The 25904-nt window shown below is 38.7% G+C and overlaps 1 protein-coding gene and 1 long non-coding RNA gene across 4 annotated transcripts in view; both read right to left on the bottom strand.

Annotated features, from left to right (window-relative positions):
• The window catches only part of PIBF1 (progesterone immunomodulatory binding factor 1), a 228488-nt gene that overhangs the window by 14421 nt on the left and 188163 nt on the right, over window positions 1–25904 (bottom strand). For 2 of the 3 annotated variants that reach the window (XM_032277352.1, XM_032277353.1), the window contains exon 17: window positions 3686–3859. The exons of the other annotated variant lie outside the window; for it this stretch is intronic. In XM_032277352.1, the coding sequence (XP_032133243.1) occupies window positions 3686–3859 (174 nt within the window). The remainder of the gene's footprint in view (window positions 1–3685; window positions 3860–25904) is intronic. 3 annotated transcript variants of the gene reach the window in all.
• LOC116551286 lies at window positions 16214–24375 on the bottom strand. The gene is made up of 2 exons (XR_004268826.1): window positions 23602–24375; window positions 16214–16367 (listed from the first exon to the last, which is right to left on the bottom strand). It is a non-coding gene; the product is annotated as an uncharacterized LOC116551286 (long non-coding RNA).

Below are 25904 nucleotides of genomic sequence, written 5' to 3'. Positions count from 1 at the left end.
CCAACATGGCAAAACCCCATCTCTACTAAAAATATAAAAATTAGCCAGGCATGGTAGTGGACACCTGCAATCCCAGCTACTTGGGAGGCTGAGGCAGGAGAATTGCTTGCACCTGGGAGGCGGAGGTTGTAGTGAGCCGAGATCACACCACTGCAATCCAGCCTGAGTGACAGAGGGAGACTCTGACTCAAAAAAAAAATCACGTGTACACTGTGAAAATTTGTAAACATATACAAAAGCACATTAAAAAAATGTCTTCAGAGGAATATCGAAGTGTCAAAAGAAAGTCAAGCTCTTATTTCTCCTCATCTTTATCACAGCACTGTTCCCACTCCATTGCCCAGTTAACAGTTTTGTGTGGCTCGCCTCATATTGTCAATGCATATGGAAATGCTCATCCATCCACCCATCCATCACTGAATTTAATATTGGGGAAAATACCCATAGCAGATACTTTCAGCCAAAGGTTCTAGAATTAGAAATGTTTTCATTTTGGGTATAAAACCATGAGATTATAAAATGATTAGCTCTTACTTCAAATATTGGCATGGTAAATTCCTTATCAACAAGTTCGGAAAAAATATAAAAAATTATTCTTATGGAAAATTGAAAATACTCAAAAGAATAACTAAAATTTATGATGCCTGAAGAGAATCATAGCATGTTAGAATAAAAGGAGCCCAGAACTCATTTCATTATAACCTCCCACTTAATTTTACAGATAAGAACACACTGAGGATATTTAATGATTTGCCCCAGGTTGCCCAATCAGTTCACATTACTAATTCTACATTAGCATATAGTCTTGATTTGCCTTGTTTACAGTATTACCTCTCAGTTTTCATTAGGACATAGCTGAGCTTGTACCTCTTTTGAAAAAAAATTCCCTTATTATTATTTAAAAAGAACTTTATTGTAGAACAAAATAGAAAATCCAGATAAGCAAAAATAAGGAAGAAAGAACTACCCAACTAATATTGAATCTTCTTAATTTTATCACCACTGCATAACCTTATCTGGAGGAACTGGGGAAATCTTATTACTACTCATGTACTGATTATAGCCGGTATTCCAGGAAATCACAATCAGGTTACTAAGCTAAAGCCAGAATTGTAGAAGGTCAGGGTCAGAATGGTGCTGTTGCCTGGAGCAGAGTAGGATCACAGAGTGCTGACAGGCTTTAAGTATTCGGCTGTATCTTGTGGTTTTCATCTGACCTTATTTCTCATTAATGTGTATGTATGCAATCCACTTTCTTCCTTTAGGTTATAATAGACAGAGCATAGTGTCTGCCATAATCTCTGCCCACTTTCTGAGCAGCACTTGCCTAGCCACAGCCCTTAATAAACAGTCCTCAGGGTCCGGTGTGGTGGCTCATGCCTGTAATCCCAGCACTTTGGGAGGCTGAGGCAGGCAGATCACCTGAGGTCAGAAGTTCGAGACCAGCCTGGCCAAGACGGTGAAACCCCGTCTCTACAAAAATACAAAAAAAAAATTAGCCAGGCATGATGGTGGGTTCCTGTAATCCCAGCTACTCGGAAGGCTGAGGCAGAGGAGAAGGGCTTGAACCTGGGAGGTGGTTGCAGTGTGCGGAGATTGCACCATTGCACTCCAGCCTGGGCGACAGAGTGAGTTCTGTCTCAAAAAACATTAAAAAACAAACAAACAAACAACAACAACAAAAAAACAAAACAGTCCTCAGCAGCTGTATTTGGAACGGTGTGACCCCTACTCACCATTAAGGGCAGCCATTCTGTAGGCTGGGTAATAACCTTAGGAAGTGTTGCCAAAAAGGGGTAAAGGGTATCACCCAGCAAGAATGAGCTATGCCAATGAGATTCTTAGTCTTGGAAAAAAACAGGGAGAACTACATTATAAGACAGTAGATGCAGAGAGAATGTACATAAACTTGTTTCAAGACAAAGGGCTGTGAGTAAGCCAGTGAGTAAGTGGAAAATATGAGTAAGCAGAAACTTGGAGAGAAACAAAGAGAAGCTGATATACTAGAGGAAAAGATGCATGGACTTGCCGCCTTGTGTCCAGGCTGGTCAACTGAGCCATCCTGTTTTCTCCCACCTGTAAGCTTAGTCTTCATTACTGCTACACGTACCCTTAAAATAATTGTCCCTTTTTTTTTTTTGAGGCGGAGTTTCCCTCTGTCGCCCAGGTGGGAGTGCAGTAGTGCCATCATGGTTCCCTGCAACCTCTGCTTCCCAAGCGATTCTCCTGCGTCAGCCTCCCAAGTAGCTGGGACTACAGGCATGTGTCACCATACCCAGGTAATTTTTGTATTTTTAGTAGAGACAGGGTTTCACCATGTTGGCCAGGCTGGTCTTGAACTCCTGACCTCATGTGATCCTCCCGCTTTGGCTTCCCAAAGTGCTGGGATTACAGGCGTGAGCCACCACGCCTGCCCAACTGTCCTTTATTTTCTCTAAACTGCAACTTTCTTTCTTTCTTTCTTTTTTTTTTTTTAATAAAGGTGGGGTTTCTCCATGATGGCCAGGCTGGTCTTGAACTCCTGACCTCATGTGATCCACCCACCTTGGCCTCCCAAAGTGCTAGGATTACAGGCATGAGCCACCTCACCTGGCCAATTTTCATTTTTTTTAAAAAGGGAGGTTGAATTATATAATCACTAAAAAATCTCTTTCAACTCTTTAATCTTGAGTAGCATTATCTGCATGTATAATAAAATGACTGAGATCAGAGGTTCTCAATTTTGACTGATTATTACACTCACCTAGGGAGTTAAAAAAATTAAGATTCTGAGGCTGGGCGTGGTGGCTCACGCCTGTAATCCCAGCACTTTGGGAGGCCCAGGCAGGCGGATCACTAGGTCAGGAGATCAAGACCATCCTGGCCAACATGGTGAAACCCCATCTCCAAAAAATAAATAAATAGATAAATAAAATAAAAAATAAAAAATTAAGATTCTGAGGACTCACTGAATCAGAGTATCATAGAAAAATCTTGGCCGGGCACGGTGGCTCATGCCTGTAATCCCAGCACTTTGGGAGGCTGAGGTGGGTGGATTATGAGGTCAGGAGATCAAGACCATCCTGGCCAACATGGTGAAATCCCATCTCTAAAAAAAGAAGGAAAAAAAAAAAAAAAGAAAAATCTTTCTGGTTTTGAGTCTCTGTTTAGCAGGTAAAAATCATGTTTCTTCTGAGAAATGAAAGCATGCTCGAGAAACCATTTGAAGTTAAAATGGAATATTTAATAATGGTCCTCCTATTTTGATTTTCTTGCCTTTTAATCTTGATTTATATTTATTTGCTAAAACATATAATTTTCAATATTTCCTAATTTATTTTCTCTACTTTTAAAAATTGGCACATAACTGTACATATTTAAGGTATTTTATTTGCTTTTAATCCAAATTTTTCTTATTTCTTTTTGTTTAATTTATGTGCACATACATTTTTAGCTAACAATGTATTTCAGTTTATGTTAATTGATTTCATATTTTATGAGGAATTAGAGCAATATATACTATCATCTATAAGACAGGTAATATACACATTCAGAAAATGCATTAATGCAAATCTTTCAAAGTCTTTTCATAAAACATATTTGTGAAATCTGTTCATTTTATAAATATGAAAGGAAAAAATTAAGTAAAATACATTTAGTAAGCATCAGGAATATTAACATTTTAAGTTTTAAAAATTGTACTTACAAAGAGTGTTGGTTTAGGTATAAATATATTGTCTCCATGCTCTTTAGGCATATTCAAAGTCTTTGATTTCTGATTTTCTGTCACATTTTTTGATTCTGTTTTAGTGAGAAGTAATCTGTTCTCAGAATGTTTGCTACGCATCTTAACGAGAATCTGTTTCATTGCTGCCAATTCCTGTTGATACATGAAAACAGAAGTAGCAAGTGTGATTTTAGCAAGCAGACTAACAATAATTATTACTAAAATATTTATTTTTCTTTAAGTAGAAGAAACATTTGCAACAATTATACTACACACGTAAGTTGTGAAAATAAAATACTAATGTACAATAATCATGCACATGAATCATAATCATTAATACTCATTTAATATAACTGACAATTATAAGATTTTTTTTTTTTTTTTTTTTTTTTTGAGACAGAGTCTCGATCTGTGGCCAGGTTGGAGTGCAGTGGCACAATGACAATTACAACATTCTATAATCTAGTGGTTTCCACATTTTACTGCACACTGGAATCACCTGCAGAGCTTCAAATATTGCCAGTGATGACCGTGTCCCACTCCCAGAGACTGTGAGATAATTGCTGTGGAGTGTGGCCTGGGCTTTGGAATTTATTTATTTTTTGAGATACGGTCGCCGGGCGCGGTGGCTCACGCCTGTAATCCCAGCACTTTGGGAGGCCAAGGCAGGTGGATCACAAGGTCAAGAGATCGAGACCATCCTGGTCAACATAGTGAAACCCCGTCTCTACTAAAAAAATACAAAACATTAGCTGGGCGTGGTGGTGCGTGCCTGTAATCCCAGCTACTCAGGAGGCTGAGGCAGGAGAATTGCCTGAACCCAGGAGGCGGAGGTTGCGGTGAGCCGAGGTCGCACCATTGCACTCCAGTCTGGGTAACAAGAGTGAAACTCCGTCTCAAAAAAAAAAAAAAAAAAGAGATAGGGTCTTACTGTCACCCAGACTGGAGGGCAGGGCAGTGGTGTGGTCTGGGCTCACTGCAGTCTCTACCTCCAGGGCTCAAGCAATCCTCCCGCCTCAGTGCCTAAGTAACTAAGATTACAGGTGCACACCACCACGCCCAGCTAATTTTTGTATTTTAGAATTTCTGAAGATCTCAAGTGATTCTAATAGATAAATTCGGGAACCACTGGCATAGCTACCTTCCACTGTAGATGTTCTACACACATTCACTGAGTAGATTATTTAAGCAATGAACTTTTTCTCTTCTTTCTTTTAAAGTATCCCATTTCCTTTGAAGTCTTATATGCAAATGGTAGAGAAAAAGTATCCAAATTTTTTTTTCCTGGCTATTAGCAGTTAAACAGTATGTTTAATACAAATTCTGGATTTCTTTAGCTGTATTATCCCTTATCCTTTTACAAATGGTAAGTGGGGTTGGCTTTAGTTGCCTTTTGAACTAAGAATTGTGATGAACTTTTTGAAGTTGAAACAGGTGAAATGATGAACATTTTCACTTGTTCCTTCTCCCAAGTCCATTTGCTTTTTATATCTATAGACAAATCTTTAGCACATAACACTAGTTAGTGGATACTTATGATTAATCACTAAATTGACACATAATATACAAGTATATGGAGAGATGACAGACTAAACTGTCCTTTACCTCTATTTATCAGAACAGAACAGTGGTAGGCTGTGAAACAGGTAATTTCTTCTATTATCTTACTGTATCTTCACGTAAAAACACAAAAGTTATGGTGATAGAATGATGTTCTGCTCTCTTCTAGTCATGTTTATAGACACCAGCTCTGTGTCAGAGCAAGTTCCTACAGGCCTTTCTCCTCTGGCTGTCATTAGTTCTATTTAGAACCATCTAGCTTGAGTGGGTATTTTAAAACAGAGTTGCTGAGTTTAAGCCATATAACCTTAATAGATGTTAGGGCCATGAGAGGAGTTGGAAGAAACAGTGCCAGAATCCTTTCTCCTTTCTGTAGTGGTGGGGCTGGCTTGGCCAATGTACATGAGAATGTGTAAACCTGCAGACATGGCCAATCTGATATATGTCTATTTGGGCTATTTGGGGGCTCTTTTTTGCTTTCAAGATTATGTTGTTTCATTTATATGCTCCTCTACGGCGAAGTATCTAATTACTGATTTGATGTCTAACAGGTATGGTGTTAGGGTGGATTTCAGCTCCTGTTCTACTTACCAAGATTAAGTAGAAGGGAAAGCCTATGAAAAGAAAAACTTTCTAACTGAAAGAACATCTCTTTATTAGCGATAACTTTTGTGTCTTTGGCATGAAGATACAATGACTGCAAACAATCCCCTCCAAAACAATCTAGCACTATTCTATAGATAAATAAGGTAAAGGAGAGTGTAGTCTCTTATACTTGCTGAGGGAGGCAGGGAGGAGGAGGGGCCAGGAAAGGAGGGAGAAAAGGAAGGAATTGAGAGTGTGGTAAACACAGGGTTTTGGCTCCCAAATGCCCTAGAGGAGGCCATAATTCTGTTTCTCTTGTCTTCCCTCTGTTGTTGGTATAGGAACAGTTATAGGAAACAGATCATCCCTGGTGTTGGTCAGGAGTTTAGAAGCAAATTGATTCATTCAAATAGCAAATTGATTCATTGTGACTGGATCACTTATTCTAATGAATTCACATCTTTGCTTTATCCTAAGATCACACATTTGAGGTGTTGTCACAGTACCACTTTTGTTAATTTGACTGTACAAAATATATTAGCAGTTTCTGAAATTGAGGCAAAGAACACTTTAAGAGCAGCAAAATTCTGTCAAATTCTTATTAGGATAACACAGCTACAGTGGGTACCAAAATAACATTTAGAACACATTTTCAATTTTATTTGGTTTATATAATGATCCAACTTATATTAATGATAAATTTGCACAAAGAAAATTCCACTTTAATTTTTTTTTAAGACAGGGTCTTGCTCTGTTGCCCATGCTAGAGTGCTGTGGTGTGATCACAGTTCATTCAAGCTATCCTACCCCCTCAGTCTCCTGAGTAGTAGCTAGGACTATAAGCGTGTGCCCCCATATCCAGCTAATTTTTAATTTTCTGGTAGAGATGAGGTCTTACTATGTTGCCCAGGCTGTTCTCTAACTCCTAACCTCAAGTGATTCTTCAGCCTTGGCCTCCCAAAGTGCTGGGATTACAGGCATAAGCCACTGCACCTGGCCAGGCACATGTAGTGGTACTATTTTAGTATTAGCCAACGACACATCTATTTGTGACACTGTTATTATTTAAGCTTAGGCTGCCTATTCTAGTTCAATGAGCTTTCATTTTATATAAAATATAAGCTTCTGTTACCTTTTAGGATTTTTGCTAGTATCATAAGTGCTTGGGTATGCTTATTTTGCATTCCTTCTACACTGAAGTTGAACAGTTTGTATGTATGTATGTATGTATTTATTTGAGATAGAGTCTCACTCTGCTGCCCGGGCTGGAGCGCAGTGGCACGATCTTGGCTCACTGCAACCTCCACCTCCTGTGTTTAAGCGATTCTCCTGCTGCAGCCTCCCAAGTAGCTTGGATTATAGGCACCCACCACCATGCCTGGCTAATTTTTGTATTTTCAGTAGAGACGGGGTTTTACTGTGTTAGCCAGGTTGGTCTTGAACTCCTGACCTCAAGTGATCTACCTGCCTCAGCCTCCCAAAGTGCTGGGATTACAGGCATGAGCCATTGTGCCTGGCCAGTTTTAAAAAACATATTTAAGGTTTTTTTTTTTTTTTTTTTCAGTTGATTGTCTTGGCCAATTTTTCTACTGAGTGGTCATTTTCTTAAACATTTCAAGGAGCCCTTTATATGTTAGGGAAATTAGCCCTTTGTCTTTAACATAAAAAATATGAGTGTCAATTTTTCCAGTTCATTTATCTTTTATTTGACTTTGTTTATGACCCCCATCCCTTTTCTGTTATGAAGAATTTTTGATTGTGAAATAGCAGAATATATCAATCTCTTCTTCTATGGTGTTCTCCATGTTTCTTTCTTAAGTTACTTTTATGGTTTTTTTCTTTTTCAAACACATAGATTTTTGATCTGTTTAAAGTTTATTCTGGCTTATGGTGAAATGTATGAATCCAACATCTGTGCCTCAAGATGGCTCTCCTATAACAACATCAGGTACTGAAGAGACCATTTTTTCCCCCACTGATGCCATCTTTATAATGTACTAAACTGCTGTTAAGTATATTATTTATTTCTGGACTTAAGACTCTGTTTCCACAGTCTGTCTATTTATACACCAATGTCACACTGTTCTAGTGTTTTACTTTTTTAATGACTGAGGTATTTTTCTGGCTGGATTCTTGGAGATGGGCATGGGATTATGCTGAATGGAAAACAAAATTAGAAAGAACTTATTTATGATATTAAGTCTTCATAATCATGAAAGTTTTCAAATATGTCTTTCACCTACATTTTTGGCATAAATTATCCTATCCTAATTGATGTTATTATTACAATAAAATGATCATGATTCATGAGATCCCAATTCACACACTGACAAAACAAACAGGAAATAAACCAACATAATAAGCAATAATTACAAAACATTTTTGTTACTACAAAGAGAAATCCTTTGGTAAGATGAAATCATTTTGAAGCCCTCCAATTTTGCCTCCAACTTGGTTTGGTTCTTATCGTGCGTCTGGCTTCTGGGTGTTGGCATTATCATCTAATTCAGATTCTGCTCTCATTGTTTGCATTTGAGTTTGGCATCTTAATTCCCTACCTTTTGATTCTACTTTTCTCTTCTATAACTATCATTTTTCTGATTGGCCTGTAGGTTTATCTGTAGCATCATTTCGCTATTTGTAAATATTGTTTACTGCAGAGAATGTGACTACAGAAAGGGAAACAGTGAGGCTCAGAGAAGAACGTTTCAAGTACCATGTTCAACTGGATTCTTTTTCTTACACTGTATCAATTGCTAAAAAATCATGTCAGTGATTTCTTATCTGGACTTCAACTGTCTAACAAATATTTTTTTCCCCTAGTCTCAGTTTTTCTGCCCTTTTCTCATTGATAGAAACAATGTATGCCTTTTTACTTATTACCTAATATTATCTAGCCTCTTAATCATGTTGTTTGCTGAAAATAATTCTGTACTGACTGCTTTTAAGACTGCTACTCTGAAATTTCTTTTTATTGTACACCTTGGCAAATTCCGTTTATTTCTTGCACTTCTCTCTCTCTCCCTTTCCCTCTCCTTTTTTTTTTTTTTTTTTTTTTTGAGGCAGGGTCTTGCTTAGACTGTAGTGTAGTGGCACAAATATGGCTTACTGCAGCGCCTTGACTCAGGGGCTCAAGGATCCTACTGCTTAAGCCTCCTGAGCAGCTGGCACTGCAGGCACCTGCCACTGCCCCTGGCTAACTTTTTAATTTTCTGTAGAGACTTTGTTACCCAGGCTAGTCTTGAACTCCTTCCTCTCTCATTCTTTTTGTTATCTGATGGCATACAATTTATTAATTTTCTGAGAGGGGGCTGGTGCTGTAAAAGAAGTGTTATGCTTTGATGGTATTACTGCTGTGTCTTCTAAAATCAAATTTCTGAAAACTCTGATGCCAACCTGATTATTTCCTTGTAGGTATTTTCTTTCTTGCAAGAATCTTCTATATCCTTTGGCTTTCCATCTTTTTACCTTTTTCTAAGCATTTGGAGGGTTTCTTAACTTTTCCTATATCCCTCTATTGGAATTTTTACTTATACTTTATTTACTTCATGATTTTAATTTTTGCGATTTTTCAAAATATCATTAAGTTTTTTTTTTTTTTTTTTGAGACAGGTCTTGCTCTATCGCCTAGGCTGGAGTGCAGTGGCACTATCTCGGCTCACTGCAACCCCCGCCTCCTGGGCTCAAGTGATCCTCCCACCTCAGCGTCTTGAGTAGCTAGGACTACAGTCATGCACCAACCATGCCCGGCTAATTTTCTTTGGTATTTTTTGTAGAAATTGGGTTTTGCCATGTTGCCCACGCTGGTCTTGAACTCCTGGGCTCAAGCAATCCACCCGCCTTGGCCTCCCAAAATGTGGGGATTACAGGCATGAGCCACTGCATCTGGCCCACTGATTTTTATATTATAGAACTACTACTTCCCCAAATCTTTCTGAAGAAATTAATTATAATACTTTGGAAGTTCTTTCCTGCTCCAGAATTTGTTTTTTCCTCTGGGGAAGGGGGTCAGTTTATTTGTTTATTGCTAATTTTTTCCTTCTATGCTTTTTTTTTTTTGAGATGGAGTTTTGCTCCTGTTGCCCAGGCTGAAGTGCAATGGTGCAGTCTCAGCTCAACGCAAACTCAGCCTCCTGGGTTCAAGCAATTCTCCTGCCTCAGCCTCCCAAGTAGCTGGGATTACTGGCATGCACCACCAAGTCTGGCTAATTTTGTAGTTTTAGTAGAGATGGGGTTTCTGCATGTTGGTCAGGCTGGTCTTGAACTCCCAACCTCAGGTGATCCACCTGCCTCGGCCTACCAAACTGCTGGGATTACAGGCGTGAGCCACCGGGCCTGGCCTACTCTTCTATGCGTTTTCTTCCAGTTTCTGATAGTTTTTGGTTATGTGATCCCATTTATGAATAAAGGACCAGCTCACACGTTTTCTTTCTGCCATATGGCCATTCTTTTTTTTTGAGACAAGGTCTGGCTCTATCACCCAGGCTGGAGTGCAATGGTGCAATTTTGGCTTACTGCAACCTCTGCCTTGCAGGCTCAAGCAATCCTCCCACCTCAGCCTCTTGAGTAGCTGGAACTACAGGTACGTGCCACCATACCTGGCTAATTAAAAAAAAATTTTTTTTGTTGAGATGGGGTTTCACCATGTTACCTAGGCTGGTCTCAAACTTGTGAGTTCAAGCTATCTGTCTGCCTCCACCTCCCAAAGTGGGGGTATTCATCTTAATGACACCGTTGAGTACAATCTCTGTATATGTGGATGCATAATCTGTGTAGCAGGATTTACCCAAAGGTTCTCAGGCAGAAAATAAGCTCCCTCCCCAAAATGACAAAATGTAGAGTGTTCTAATCTAGAGCCTCTCTTCCTTCTGGCAGTTCTAGCCTATGCCTGGCAGATGCTTCATTAATTTAGAAAGTTATTTTCAAAATATTTAAAAAATTCTTTTGTTTGAAATTTATGGAAATATTACTTGTTCATTGTAAAATTCAAAACCTGTAAAATGCCTGGTCTTATTCCTCTTTTCCTTTTACCAATTGTTTAAAACATTTATTTATTTATTTATTTTTAGAAGTAGGATCTCACTCTGCTGCTCAGGCTAGACTGCAGTGGTATGATCATACCTCACTGCAGCCGTGAACTCCCAAGATTATGCCATCTTCCCATCTGGATTTCCTAAAGCTTTGGGATTAAAAGTGTGAGTTACTGTGCCAAGCTGAGACAGTTTAAAAAAAATTGAGATGGAGTCTCACTATGTTGCCCAGGCTGGTCTTAAATTCCTGGGCTCAAGTGATCCACCTGCCTCAGCCTCCCAAAGTGCTGGGATTACAGGTATGAGTCACTAAATCCAGCCAGCTGAAACGTTTCAATGCTATTCTATAACATAGTCTGATAAATTCTGATATGCTGTTATACTACCTTTCAGAAAGTTAACAGTACATGTTATAATTCTAGTATATCAAATACATAACAAAATTACCATTACTACATGAATGAATGAACCATTCATTAAAATTAACACATGAAGAATTACGCCTTATCATACAATTGAAACTTGGAATAAAAGTAAAACAAAACTAAGTAACAAAAACTATGTTGCAGTATAATAATTACTTTTCAAAATTGAAGAGTTAAGGGGAAGGACATTCTTGTGAAATTTCCAGATGATGATGATGATGATGACTACTGCATAAACAATCTCTATGAGAGAGATAAACTGTTCTCTTGAATCCAAAAGCATGTATCTTGGCCATCTAATATTAACTATTTGCATAAGTGGTGGCATATTCAAACAGCTCAACTGTAGAGCAGCTGCTTAACAGTATTGCATAGTTGATGCCAATAAATTGCTGAAAGTTGTAAACTCTGCAAAGATGTTGGCAAGAGGACACATAGATAGCATTTCTTGATGAAAATAGCTTTGACAAGCATAATGCAAACTATGTGCTCCAATGGAGGTTAAATGGAAGTGCTTTTATACAGAAATAACTAGGAAGTCATATAACTGTGCATCTCTCTTGAAGTAACACAAGGTGGACACCAGCTTTGTTTGAAACCAAATACATATTTTGGATATTTAAACTTCATTCATTTATTTATTGAGATGGAGGCTTGCTCTGTTACCCAGGCTGGAGTGCAGTGGTGTGATCTTGGCCCACTGTAAACTCCACTTCCTGAGAATCAAGTGATTCTCCTGCCTCAGCCTCCTGAGGGATCATGGGCATGTGCCACCATGCCCAGCTAATTTTTGTTTTCAGTAGACATGGAGTTTCACCAGGTTGGCCAGGCTGGTCTCAAACTCCTCACCTTGGGTGATCCACCCACCTCGGCCTTCCAAAGTGCCGGCCTTAATTAAACTTCATTTAAAAGGATTTTTTTTTTTTTTTTCTGAGATGGAGTCTTGCTCTGTTGCCCAGGTTGGAGTGTAGTGGCACAATCTTGGCTCACTGCAACCTCTGTCTCCCAGGTTCAAGTGATTCTCCTGCCTCATCCTCCCCAGTAACTGGGACTACAGGTGCACACCACCACATCCAGCTAATTTTTATATCTTTAGTAAAGACAGGGTTTCACCATGTTGGCCAGGCTGGTCTCACACTCCTGGCCTTGGGTGGGTGCGAGCCACTCCACCTGGCCCTCCCCTCCCCTCCCTTCCCGTCGCTTCCCTTCCCTTCCTTCTTCTTTTTTTTTTTTTTTTTTTGATGGAGTCTTAATTTGTTGTCCAGGCTAGAATGCAGTGGGGCTCACTGCAATCTCTGCCTCCTGGGTTTGAATGATTCTCCTGCCTCAGCCTCCTGAGTAGCTGGGAGTACAGGCATGCACCACCACGCCCGACTAATTTTTGTATTTTTAGTATAGTCGAGATTTCACCATGTTAGGCAGGCTGATCTCGAACTCCTGATCTCAAGTGTTCCACCCACCTCAGCCTCCCAAAGTGCTGGGATTACAGGCATGAGCCAATGTGCCTGGCCGGGTATTTTTTAATAAAGCATTTTATGATGGAAATTTTCAATGACACAAAAAATGGAAGGCACAGAATACTGAGTCTCTAGTTTCCACTGCCCAAATTCAATTATCAATATTTGGTCAATATTTTCTTTTTCAAATAGCATTCCTGAGATATAATTCACATATCACATAGTTCCTCCATTTGAAATGTACAATTCAATGGCTTTTAGTAGATTGGCAGACACATGCAACAATTACCACGGGCAATTTTAAAACATTTCCATCACCTCAAAACAAACAAACAAACAAACAAACAAAAAAACCCAAAACCCAAGAAATTCTGATTGCTTTAACTATATCCTTCTATCCTGCCATGCCCCTACCTCTCTAGCCCTAAGCTGTCACTAATCAATCTACTTTCTGTCCTTGCAGAATTCCCAGTTCTAGACAGTTCCCAGGAGTGGAATCATATACAATGTGCTTATTTTGTGACTGGTTTCTTTCACTTAGTATGTTTTCAAAGTTCATCCATGTTGTAACATGTACATTAGTACTTCCTTCTATGGAAAAATAATATTCCACTGCATGGATATATCAAATTTTGTTTACTCATCAGCTGAAGGACATTTGAGTTGTTTCCACTTTTTGGTTACTATGAATAATGTTGCACTTACAAATACTGACACGTTTTGAAACAGTGAAAAATTTTGTGTGTAAATTTGTGTGGACATGTTTTAATTTCTGTTGTGTATACACCTGGGTGTAGAACTGCTGGGTTATATGTTTAACTGCTTGAGGAACTACCAGGATTGTTGTGTCAACACTGTTTTATCTATTTCTAACCAGATTTCCCCCCTGACATATATTAACACTTATTCCAGATCTCAGATAATTTCCTGTTCTTCTTCTTTTTTTTTTTTTTTGAGATGGAGACTCACTCTGTCACCCTGGCTTGATTTCAGTGGCATGATCTTGGATCAGTGCCACCTCCGCCTCCGGGGTTCAAGCGATTCTCCTGCCTCAGCCTCCCCAGTAGCTGGAATTACAAGAGTGTGCCACCACATCTGGTTCACATTTTGTATTTTTAGTAGAGACGGGGTTTCACCTGTTGCTCAGGTTGGTCTTGAACTCCTGACCTCAAGCGGTCTGCCCGCCTCAGCCTCCCAAAATGCTGGGATTACAGGTGTGAGCCACCATACCTGGCCTCAGATAATTTCACTTGTAAATACCTAAGTAGGAATTTTTAACAGATAAAGATTTTTTAAAATAGCAAAATATCATTATCCTTTTTAAACAACTAAAAATAGTTTAAAAGAAAATATAACTTTAATTCAAAGTCATCCATTCTATAAGTGCTAAACAAGAATTTTAAACTACTATTAAAACAAATTTAATGTATTATTTTTTAAAAAGTTATTTTGAATGCAGTACCACTATAGTCCAAATAAAGGACAAAACAGACTATGTATGGCAAATTGTCAGAGAAAATAGTATTAATATCAGAAACTGCAAACTGCTGTTATGTACAGCCCCTCAATCTCCCCATCTAAATACCTGCTTCCATATGCAGGCTAACACCACCCTGGGATTGTCTCTTTGCCTCAAAAGAAGTATACACAAATTTTAGGTCTGGAGGAAGAAAGGGGACAGAAGTGAACATTCACTGAGTATCTACAATGTGCCAGGCTTTGTGCTGAGTATCTTTCATAATAATTTAATTCGGCCAGGTGTGGTGGCTCACGCCTGTGATCCAAGCCTTTTGGAGGCCAAGGTGGGCGGATCACCTGAGGTTGGGAGTTCAAGACCACCCTGACCAACATGGTGAAACCCCGTCTTTAAAAATAATAATAATAGCCGGGTGCGATGGCTCAAGCCTGTAATCCCAGCACTTTGGGAGGCCGAGGCAGGTGGATCACGAGGTCAGGAGATCGAGACCATCCTGGTCAACATGGTGAAACCCCGTCTCTAGTAAAACTACAAAAAATTAGCTGGGCATGGTGGCGCATGCCTGTAATCCCAGCTACTCAGGAGGCTGAGGCAGGAGAATTGTCTGAACCCAGGAGGTGGAGGTTGCGGTGAGCTGAGATCGTGCCATTGCACTCCAGCCTGGGTAACAAGAGCGAAACTCCATCTCAAAAAAAAAAAATAAATAAAAAAAAATAATAATAATAATTTAATTCACCCTCAAATACCCAGAGATAGATATTACTTTAACTTGGAAGAGAAGAAACTGAGGTCAGGCATGGTGGCTCGCGCCTATAATCCCGGCACTTTGGGAGGCCAAGGCAGGTGGACTGCTTGAGTCTAAGAGTTTGAGACCAGCCTGGGCAACATAGCAAGACCCCATTTCAAAAAAAAAAAAAAAGAGAGAGAAATAAAAAAAATTCTAAGTAAAAAGAAGGCTCAAGAAATTTAACCATGTTCATTTAGTTACTAAGAAGTAAACTAGGATTCAAATTAAGGTCTTTCTGGGGTCAAAGCTATCATTATTAATACAATAATGCAGATACCTTCTATCAAGGTCTGTGATACACACAATTTCAGGTTTGGAAAAGATCTTCAAGTTATTTAACCCAACCTCTCTATACAATTAAGAAATCCCCTCTGACCATATGGCCACCTAGCTCAGGCTTGAAAAATGAAGACAAATTAGCTATTAATCTAGGTTTTCCTTACTCAACTATAAAACCAAAACACCCTCCCTTAAAAAAAAAAAAAAAAAGTAAAATGACCAAACAGGATGTATCTCCTCATAACATCTAGCCTTTGGTTTTAATTCTGGACTTTGGAGACATGTATAACAAGCCTCTTACTGCCTGTTTTACATGGCTACTTTGAATTTCTTATCTTTCACCAAGCCTTATCTTCTCCAAATATCCCCAGTTTCATTCATCTCTCTTATGACTGAATTCTTCCATCATCCTGTTTTCCTTACGTTGAAAATTTTGGGCCTAGAATAGAATAAAGAAAGAAGTACTGACTAGAGTAGAGCAGGTTTATCTACTCCTTATTCTAATACATTTAAGATGACAGAAACAGTTTTGGAGCGATACCCTATCTGTGACTGAAGGCTTAGTGAGAGCTCATGCTTTTACACGAATGAAAGCAAAAGACAGACAACTGGGCTGTTATAGCCTCCGGGAGATAACTAATCACCTGAAACATTCTTTCACGATCATGGATATAATCTTAGGGTAATTCTCAACAGTGATCCAGGTAGAAGGTATTACTAACACACTGAAGTAGGTTCCTGAAATTAAAATCTCCTGCTATTGTTGACTTAAAACAGGAGAGTGGCTCCAATACAAGAAAATGGAAATAAAAAACAAAAACAAAAAGCCAAAAAAAAACTCAGAAGCATGGGAACTTTGATTCTGCTCTGACTGGCTCATCTCATTACTGATTACCATGGACTTCTCACTACTTGCCTCACTTTGCTTTCTGACATTCATGTTCTCTTGATGCCTGGCTTTTTGACCAAGTGCATCGCCTTCCCTTATATTAACAGTAGTCATCTGGTTGCTGTCTAGTTTCTGGCTGTTACTTTTTTATTAAAACATTTTCTTCTCTCTTCTTTTGTTTTATTTTGTTTTTATGATAGGGTCTCACTCTTGCCCAGGCTGGAGTGCAGTGGTGCAAGCACAGCTCACTACAGCCTTGAACTCCAGGGCTTAAGCAATCCTCCCACCTCAGCCTCCCATGAAGCTGGGACTACAGGCACAAGCCACCACATCTGGCTAATTATTTATTTAAAAAATTTTTTTTATAGAGACGGAATCTCATTATGTTGACCAGGCTAGTCTACAACTCCTGGGCTCCAAGCAATCCTCCTACCTTAGCCTCCCAAAGTGCTGGGATTACAGGTGTAAGTCACTGTGCTGGGCCTCGGCCTTTACTATTTCAGTATTATCTGATGGGTTTTGATGTATATTCTTGTTGATTTTCAGCATCAGCGTCAGACTTTAAACCCTATCCTCCACACAGAGCAGAGTGTGACACCCTCTAGCGCCTGTACCTTCTCCATGTTGTATTCCAGCCTTCTCTTAGTGTCAGCTCCTTGATATGGGATCAGTGACTTGCTAAGTTTACAACAAAATATTGCCAATATGATGCCTAACAGAATTATGACTATAATTATCTCATATAATTGTTAGTATTTTCTCCTGGCCACCATATATTTTCAGAGACTTATTTTACAGCTTTGTCGTTTTTGTGTGTGTGTCTCCTTAGGTCTCAGAGTTTTCGGTTTGTTATAAGCTACTGCTATTCTAAAACAGTGATACAAACACAGGGTTAGAAATGATAGCCAGAGAAGTCATTTACTTGTTCCTTACTGATTAAAAAAAAGGTCAGACAAATGTACTTATAATTTAACAGAAAACACATCACAAGCTTCCAAAATGTAACGGGAAAAATACACATTTCATTCTTAAAACAAACCAACCAACCTAAAAAATGCTAGGTCTATACGTTACGTAATAGATGTGAAAAGGTGATATAAAAAGTTAAATGGGTATATATGTACAGATAACATATTTTTATGATGAGCTATTATTAATATATTGCCTCACATAAGACTGAAAGTTACTTGTAGGACATAACAAATATATTTGTAATTTAAAAGAAGATGATGAAAAGATTAAAGAAGTCGCCAAAAACCAAAACAATTCTGACATAGTTCTATTAGGTTCTGTACAAGTCTATACAAACATAGTGGTCCAGAGAGTACAATCCAAAGGAAATTCAAATGTCTTTTATACAACTCAAAACTGAGGAGAATTAACATTTTACAGAATGAACAACTGTGATTCAGTTGCTACCTCTGTGAAATGGGTGTAAGACTGAGCTGTTGTGAGGCTTAAATAAAATAAATGAATATAAAAAAAATAAGGTAATATATCAACATTAAATACACTTATTATTTACTGAAAAGTTTGTATTTTGGGCAAAAAGCCCAATTCCCTTTTGAATACTAGAAAAAGGCTACTTCTCGGTAGAGATGACTCATTTAAAACTTTTCCTTCCTCTGATTCCTTATTTCCAGATACACTTGGTTGAAAGCAAATCGTAAATAGTCCCTAAGTAGGGCAGTATAACATAATTCATCTGAAAGCATTTTAGAGTTTAATATAAAAAGATTATAAAAATTCAAGATATTATTCTTACTGTTAAAACAATAGCTTTTGCTTTATCATAAAGTATGTGTGTAAATTCAACATCTGCAGTAATTTTTGCGATATTTTATCCCTTAAATTTCCTCAGACCTGAATTCACACACCCTTACATGGAAAAAAAAGCTTTATAAAAACTTTATAGGGAAAATATGACTTGTATCCTACATGTGTGTTTTTGGTCTTTACTATAATAATAATCTTTCTTTAAAATACTCATTTATATCCAACAAATTGAAAACAAAAATTTAACTTGAGCACCACTATGATGAGAAATGTATGTATGAATCTGAGAAACAAGTATATTTTCATTGAAAGAAAAATTAATTTACCCACTCGGTAGTTTTTTTTTTTTTTTTAACCATTCTGACTGTAAAATTTAACTACCTAAGTATGTAAGAAAAACATGTAAAAAGATACTCTTAAGAAAATTTCAAAACAGTTAAGTACGAACCAAAAGAGTGACATACATAAAGAAAAATGCAATTTGTTGGAACTTCTTATGAGGTGGATTGCCTAAGGGGCACTTGGGATGCTGAAATGTCCCTGAAATCTTCCGAGAAATCACAAAGAACATATGAGTTAGAATCCGGGAACATAAACATACCATAAAAGAATGATAATTATACTGTAATTTCACTTTTAAGAAACCTGGCTAACTGTAGGGTTTGTTTTCTTTTCACTATATGGCATATACTGCTGTAAGCAGCTAGTTATCCAGGATAATAAAAATTAGTCCAACATTCAGGTAAGTGTGGGGCCTTGCACATTCTAGGTACTTAGTAAGGAGTGGTTAATTAATTTTGGTTAAATACTAACTGAAATGACTGTAGACCCTGAGAGATGTTATTGACAAAAACAGTGAATGAGAGGGTAGAAGATATCCCAGGTCTCAGAAACAAATTTTTCTTTCTTTCTTTTTGTTTTTTGATACAGAGTCTTGCTCTGTTGCCCAGGCTGGAGTGCAGTGGTGCAATCATGACTCACTGCAGCCTTGACCGCCTGGGCTTAAAGGATCCTCCCACAACAGCTTACCGAGTAGCTAGGACAACAGGTTTGTGCCACCATGCCCAGCTCATTTTTTAAAAAATTATTTTGTAGAGATGGAGTCTTGCTACGTTGCCGAGGCTGGTCTCAAATTCCTAGACTCAAGTAATCCTCCTACCTTGGCTTTCCAAGGTGATGGGATCAGAGGCCTGAGCTACTGTGCCCAGCCAAAACAGATGTTTTATATTCCACAAATATATATTATTGTGTATAAGTGTGATAACCATTGAGGTTGCTGTGCCTACAATTACCATCTCCAAGGTTTTAGGAGTAGCTCTATTCTAGACAAATCTTTCGGATATGACTTCCTATGGCCTACTTTCAGACAGATCTCAAAAACTGTTCATGGATATAGGAGAGCTTCTGTGCTTTCTTCAGCTAAAATAGTATTAGTATCAGAGTGACACTTATTTTTTGGATGACAGTTTCTAAAGCTTCCTATTTGACAGCTTTATATTATTGAAGATTGAAAAGAACCATTAGTTTAACAAACATTTGAATGAGTACTTATTATCTGCTAAATATTGTGCTACAGGCTAAGATACAAAAAGGAATTTGTCAATCTAATGGCAAGACAGATGCATAATTATACAGTAATATGAACATTAACAGAAACATTTAAAATGTTACAGGAATGAGGCAGAAAAGGGTATGTTTTTCTTTGTTGAGTTAGGGAAGAATTTATAAAGGATAGATAATTTATTTTTATTTTTTGGTTTTTTTTGAGACAGAGTCTAGTTCTGCCACTCAGGCTGGACTGTAGTGTGTGATCACCACTCACTGTAGCCTCCACCTCTCAGGCCCAAACAGTCCTTTCACCTCAGCCTCCTGAGTAGCTGGGACTATAGTTGTGTACCACCAAGCCTGGCTGATTTTCATATTTTTTGTGGAGATAGTTTCATCATGTTGTCCAGACTGGTCTCAAACTCTTGAGCTCAAGCAATCTGCCTGCCTTGGCCTCCTAAAGTGCTGGATACAGGCAGGAGTCACCATGCCCAGTCTCAAACGATAGATAATATTTGAAAAGACCCTTGACACAGAAGGAAAAGAGGAAAGGCAACTACATTTGTTGAGTTCCGTTACATTCCAGGAACACTGCTATATTAATTCTCATAGAACCCTACAAAGTAGATGTTACCTTTATTTACAGATGAGATAACCGAGTTTAGAGGGGTGAAATTATTGTCTCAAAAATGCATTGCTATTAAGTGCCAGAGCTGGGATGTGAACACAAGTCTTGTCTGTCTGACTGCTGGCTTTCTCCATAGTATTTCAAAATGTACAAGACATAAGAAGTATAAAGGTAATGCCAGCCTTACAATTTAATGAGAGGCTGGGCGCAATGGCTGACGCCTGTAATCCCAGCACTGTGGGAGGCCGAGGTGGGCAGATCATGAGGTCAAGAGATCGAGACAATTTAATAAGAGAGTTGAACATATTTATACGTACATATAGTAGAAAGTAGAATGTAATTCTGGATCAGTCTAGTTTCCATTTTCTCTGTGTTTACACCTAGGGTGCTGAGTGCTGCTAAAGAAAAATTACACAGAATGGTATTACTATAAGTACATAACATTTCAGCTTGGCAATTCTTTTTTTTTTTTTTTTTTTGAGATAGATTATCTCTCTGTCACCCAGGCTGGAGTGCAGTGGCGTGATCTTGGCTCACTGCAACCTTCGCTTCCCAGGTTCAAGCGATTCTCCTTCCTCAGCCTCCTGAGTAGCTAGGACTACAGGCACGTGCCACCATGCCCAGCTAATTTTTGTATTTTTTAGTAGAGACGGGGTTTCACCATGTTGGCCAGGATGGTCTCGATCTCTTGACCTTGTGATCCACCTGCCTCAGCCTCCCACAATGCTGGGATTATATGCGTGAGTCACTGTGTTACTGTGCTGGTCTTTTTTTTTTGGAGACAGAATCTTGCTCTGTTGCCCAGGCTGGAGTGCAGTGGCAGGATCTCAGCTCACTGCAACCTCCACCTCCTGGGTTCACGCGATTCCCCTGCCGCAGGCTCCTGAGCAGCTGGGACTACAGGCATCTGCTACCACGCCCGGCTAATTTTTGTGTTTTTAGTAGAGATGGGGTTTTACCATGCTGGTCTCCAACTGCTGGCCTCAAGGGATCCGCCCACCTTGGCCTCCCAAAGTGCTGGCATTATAGGTGTGAGCCACTGCATCCGACTGGTAGAAACTCTTGATCTTATGCCCCTTCCTCAATTGTCCTACCTTTTCTTCTTCAAATATTTAAGGAATGCCTATTTTTCCTCTGACTACAATTCACTGCAATCTAATTTTTAGCTCCACCTCCATTAAAATTGCTTTAGCTTTTTTTTTTCTTTTTTTGAGAGGGCTGTCACCCAGGCTGGAGTGCAGTGGTGTGATCTTGGCTCACTGCAACCTCATCTCCTGGGCTCAAGAGATTCTCCCAGATCCTCCCACCTCAGCCTCCGAAGTAGCTGGGACTACAGGTGCGTGCTCCCATGCCTGGCTAATTTATGTATCTTTTGTAGAGACGGGGTTTCACCATGTTGGCCAGGATGGTCTTGAACTCTTGAGTTCGGGCGATCTGCCTGCCTCAGCCTCCCAAAGTGCTGGGATTACAGGCATGAGACACTGCACCTGGCCCTTTAGCATCTTATTAAATCCAAATGACTCTTTAAAAAAAATATTTGGCCAATATTTTTTTGAGATAGATTCTTGACAACACTGTCACTGCTGACAACTGCCTCTGTTATGAATGGTTGTCCCTGGGCTTTAGGAACTACTCTTCCTGATGTTCCTCACTGATGCCGGTCACTCTTCACTCTTCTTTGTGTAAGCGCTTTTTCCTATGTTCTTCCCTTAAATGCTGATCCTCAAAATTCTGTCATAGGCCTTTTTCTGTTCTCACTCTATACAGTCTCACTAGTTCATTTACTCTATTTCCACATAAAGTAACATCTTTATGTTGTGATTTTCAAATTTCTATTAACAAATCAATTTTCTTTCTTGGGCTAAAGAACCTACATTTCCAACTCTCTAGTGTATATATCCACTTAGATATTTTCTTGAACTTTTCTTCCCCAAACCTCTTTCTCCTGGGTTCTTTGTAGCACTACCAAAGACACCAGCCAAAAATCTAGGCATCAAGTCTCATTCCTCCTCTCTCCATCAGACCCTAATGTACTCAATCATCAAGCCCTGTGATTATGCTTCTTAAATAGCTTTCAAATTGGTCCATTTTTGTCTCACCCCATCATCGCCAATCTAGTTCAAGACACCACCATCACTCACTGAAATACCGGAATAACTTCCTAAGTGGTGTTCATCGTACACCCTGTTATACAGCTCCAAGAGCCATGAGAAAAGGGCTTCTACATCAGCTTCTTACAACTAAGCTCAGTATTCTATTAGGCATTTGGCTATGAAAGACACTTTTTACTCTCAAAAGCTTATATTCTAAGGACACACAGATAAAATATACACAAAGAAAAGCAGAATTAGAATTTCCAAAGGTAATCAATAAATCTTGTTTCATTAAGGCAAAGATGAGTGGATACAAACAGATGAAAACTAAATGCAACTAATGAAGACTCCTGAGTGATAAGCTCAATAAAAAAGCCATTTTTTTTTTTTTTTTTTTGAGACAGATTCACCCTCTTTTGTCCAGGCTGGAGTGAAGTGGTGTGATCTCAGCTCACTGCAACCTCTGCCCCCAGGGTTCAAGCGATTTTCCTATCTTAGCCTCCCAAGTAAGTGGATTACAGGTGCCCGCGACCACACCCAGCTAATTTTGCATTTTTAGTAGAGAGGGGATTTCTCCATGTTGGTCAGGCTGGTCTTGAACACTTAGCCTCAAGCATTCCTCCCACCTCGGCCTTTCTGAGTCCTGGGATTACAAGTGTGAACCACTGCACTGAGCCCGAAATCACATTTCTTACACTCAAAATCTTTTCAAAATGAATGTTTTATCTGAAGTCCTGCTACTGTTATCTAACAGTGAGATCCTATCAGTTTATCTTTTCCTTTTACCTCTTTTTAAAATCTAGTTATTTAAGGTTTATATCTTATTTACACCTAAAAGGTCTTAATCCCAGTACAACTGAAACATTTTAGAGTAAGATAGATTATAACCCACCTGAAGGAAACAGAAAAAGTTATTTTGAAGCATGAAATGTGAAAGAGGAAAAGAAAGATTATAACACTTGGATAAAATATTCAGCTGAGTTTTCTGGCAATGAAAACAAAAAGGAAACACATTAAATTATGAAGTTTTCATTTTCTGAAAAAAAGAGGAATATAACTTCATCCATAGAGGCAAACATTTTCCTGGAATATAAGCAATAATTCATCATGAGGTTTTTTTTCTGTCTAAATGAGACTAAGAAAAAGAAAACATTAGTTTTGTTTCAGGAAAAAAATGAATTATTTTTAGATTTGACTATGTATAATCACAGTTGAGTTATTTAATTCTTATCAGCATCAGTTTCATCTCCAACAATGAGGACAATGATATCAGTAGACTGTAGTAAAGATTAGATTATGTCATTTATGTGGAGGAACTTAGTAGACTGCCTTAAATAGTTTTACAAAACCAAGAGAGATCACACTTTGTTTTGATCTTCTACAAAGGCAGAAGGCATGACATTAAATTGTACTTCAATAAATGACATTTTGTGAGGAGAGATATTTTGCCCTTTTCCCCTCATTCTGCTTTATGAACATTTTACTGAACACAGAGACAAAACCTGGGGAATTTAGATTGAAGAAGTGTATGGGCAGGTAGAAACTCTCAATTCAATTTCTGCACATTTTAAAGTCAGTATTTGCTGTGCAAATCCTTTAACCTAATATATTTACACAACACAGTTGAGCTTAGTCAGAAAAGGCAACCCAAAATATCCTGTTTCTCTTTACATCCACCTGCTGCTCATATTAATTCATTCTGAAATTAGCAGTCTAATATATTTTCTCTCAAAAAAGGTTAAGACTAAAAATCACCTAATATACTACTCATAGTTCAAGAAATACACAATTATAAGAAATCAATACACATTCCTGGAAATTGTCACACCACAACCTAACTCTTACATGAGAGGGGATACTTTTAAGCTAATATTTTTGAGGTTACACTAATATAGAAAATAAAAACTCTCTGTGGTCATGCCCAAATGTTTTTGAATTGTCAACCTAGAATTGTCCTACTTTTTTTCTTTTTCTGTTTAACACATTTTGGAACTATGTGAATGAACTGGTGATCTTACTTCATATTACAAGAACACATACAGTCTGATCACAACTAAGTGACACTGCTAAAAAAAGTTAGAGCTAGGCTGGGTATGGTGGCTCATGCCTGTAATACCAGCGCTTTGGGAGGCCGAGGCGGGCAGGCTGCCTGAGGTCAGGAGTTCAAGACCAGCCTGGCCAAAATGGTAAAACCCCACGTCTACTAAAAATACAAAAACATTAGCCAGGCGTGGTGGCATGCACCTGTAATCCCAGCTACTTGGGAGGCTGAGGCAGAAAAATTGCTTGAACCAAGGAGGTGGAGGCTGAGGTGAGCCAAGATAGTGCCACGGCACTCCAGCCTGGGCGACAGAGCAAGGCTTCGTCTCAGAAAAAAAAAAAAAACTCACAAAACGTAGAGCAAGAGCTGTCCAAAGCAAAAAAGAAAATGAGAATCTTTAAAGATTAAAACCATGATTGGTATTAGACAATTTTCCCAGGGTCTTGATAGGGTGAGGCAAGCTAGTGGCCTTGGGTGAAGAGGCAGTGGCTCCCAGGGGCCGTCCATGCTTTTTTGTTTTTCCCCTCCCCCTTCCCTCTGTCCATGCTTTTTGCACCACTCTGAGAGTAGCACCTCCTTACATCATGTGTCCTAGATGCCTTGCTTGCCTTACTCTAGTCCCAGCCCTGATTTTCATTTAAAAAAAAAAAAAAAAAAGAATTATTCTTATCCAACTGTTATATATTGACTACTATGAGAACATCAGCCTCTGAACAATCAGGTGAATAAATCAATCCTACAGACTCTTTGTTTCATCAAATAAATGTTCAAGTGAGTGGCCAAGCATTTCTGGGGGATCACACCAGCTGTTCTCTTTCCATATAAGCAGTTTGCAGAGGCCTTTACATGTGCATGTATGATCTAAGTTGGTAGTAAATGGTTTCTTAGAAAATGGTTAATAATATCAGATTTGTTTTACTAAGCTTTAATTTTTACTTTGCTTTAAAACAAAAAAAAGTTGCTTTTCTTTAGATGTTTGGTATCATCAAAAGCTATACAAGGTTAAATTATTAAAATATAATTGCTAAAATATATACTGTCAAATACATAAAAACTGACAATTATTTAAATATGCACCCATACAAACATCATTAATGTCACGTAGCAGTAGGCAATTAATGAGTAGTTTCATCTTGCTATTAAAAGTTTTGTCCTCCTTTCCTCCCTCCGTCCCTCCCACCCCTCCCTTCCTCCCTCTCTTCCTCCCTTCCTCTGTTTCCTCTCCTTCCCTCTCACTTTCCCTTCCTCTTTCTCTTTCTTTTTTAAGAGATACAGTTGCACTATGTTGCTCAGGCTGGAGTGCACTGGCTAGTCACAGGCGAGATCAGAGTGCACTACAGTCTCAAACTCCTGTGCTCAAGTGATCCTCCTGCCTTGGCCTCCAGAGTAGCTGGGACTACAGGTGTGTGACACTGTGCCCAGCTCTGCTAGTATTTAATATGCATGCTTAAACATATTTTCTTCTCAATCCACCAAGCAAAGTTTTTGGTCTTTATTTGGACTCATGAGTAATGTGATTCCAAGTGTTGGAACTGCTCATATATTTTTCAGTGTAGCACAACCCCTTAAAATCAGATGGGAATTGCCATTCTGGAAAAAAAATGTCATATCTAGCTTTATATAAAA

The sequence above is a fragment of the Sapajus apella genome, unplaced genomic scaffold (assembly GCF_009761245.1).
Source record: "Sapajus apella isolate SASKATOON/1434 unplaced genomic scaffold, GSC_monkey_1.0 scaffold9, whole genome shotgun sequence".
Lineage (NCBI taxonomy): Eukaryota > Metazoa > Chordata > Mammalia > Primates > Cebidae > Sapajus > Sapajus apella.
The sequence above is the reverse complement of the archived record's forward strand: the minus strand, read 5'-3'. Positions and strand labels throughout refer to the sequence as shown.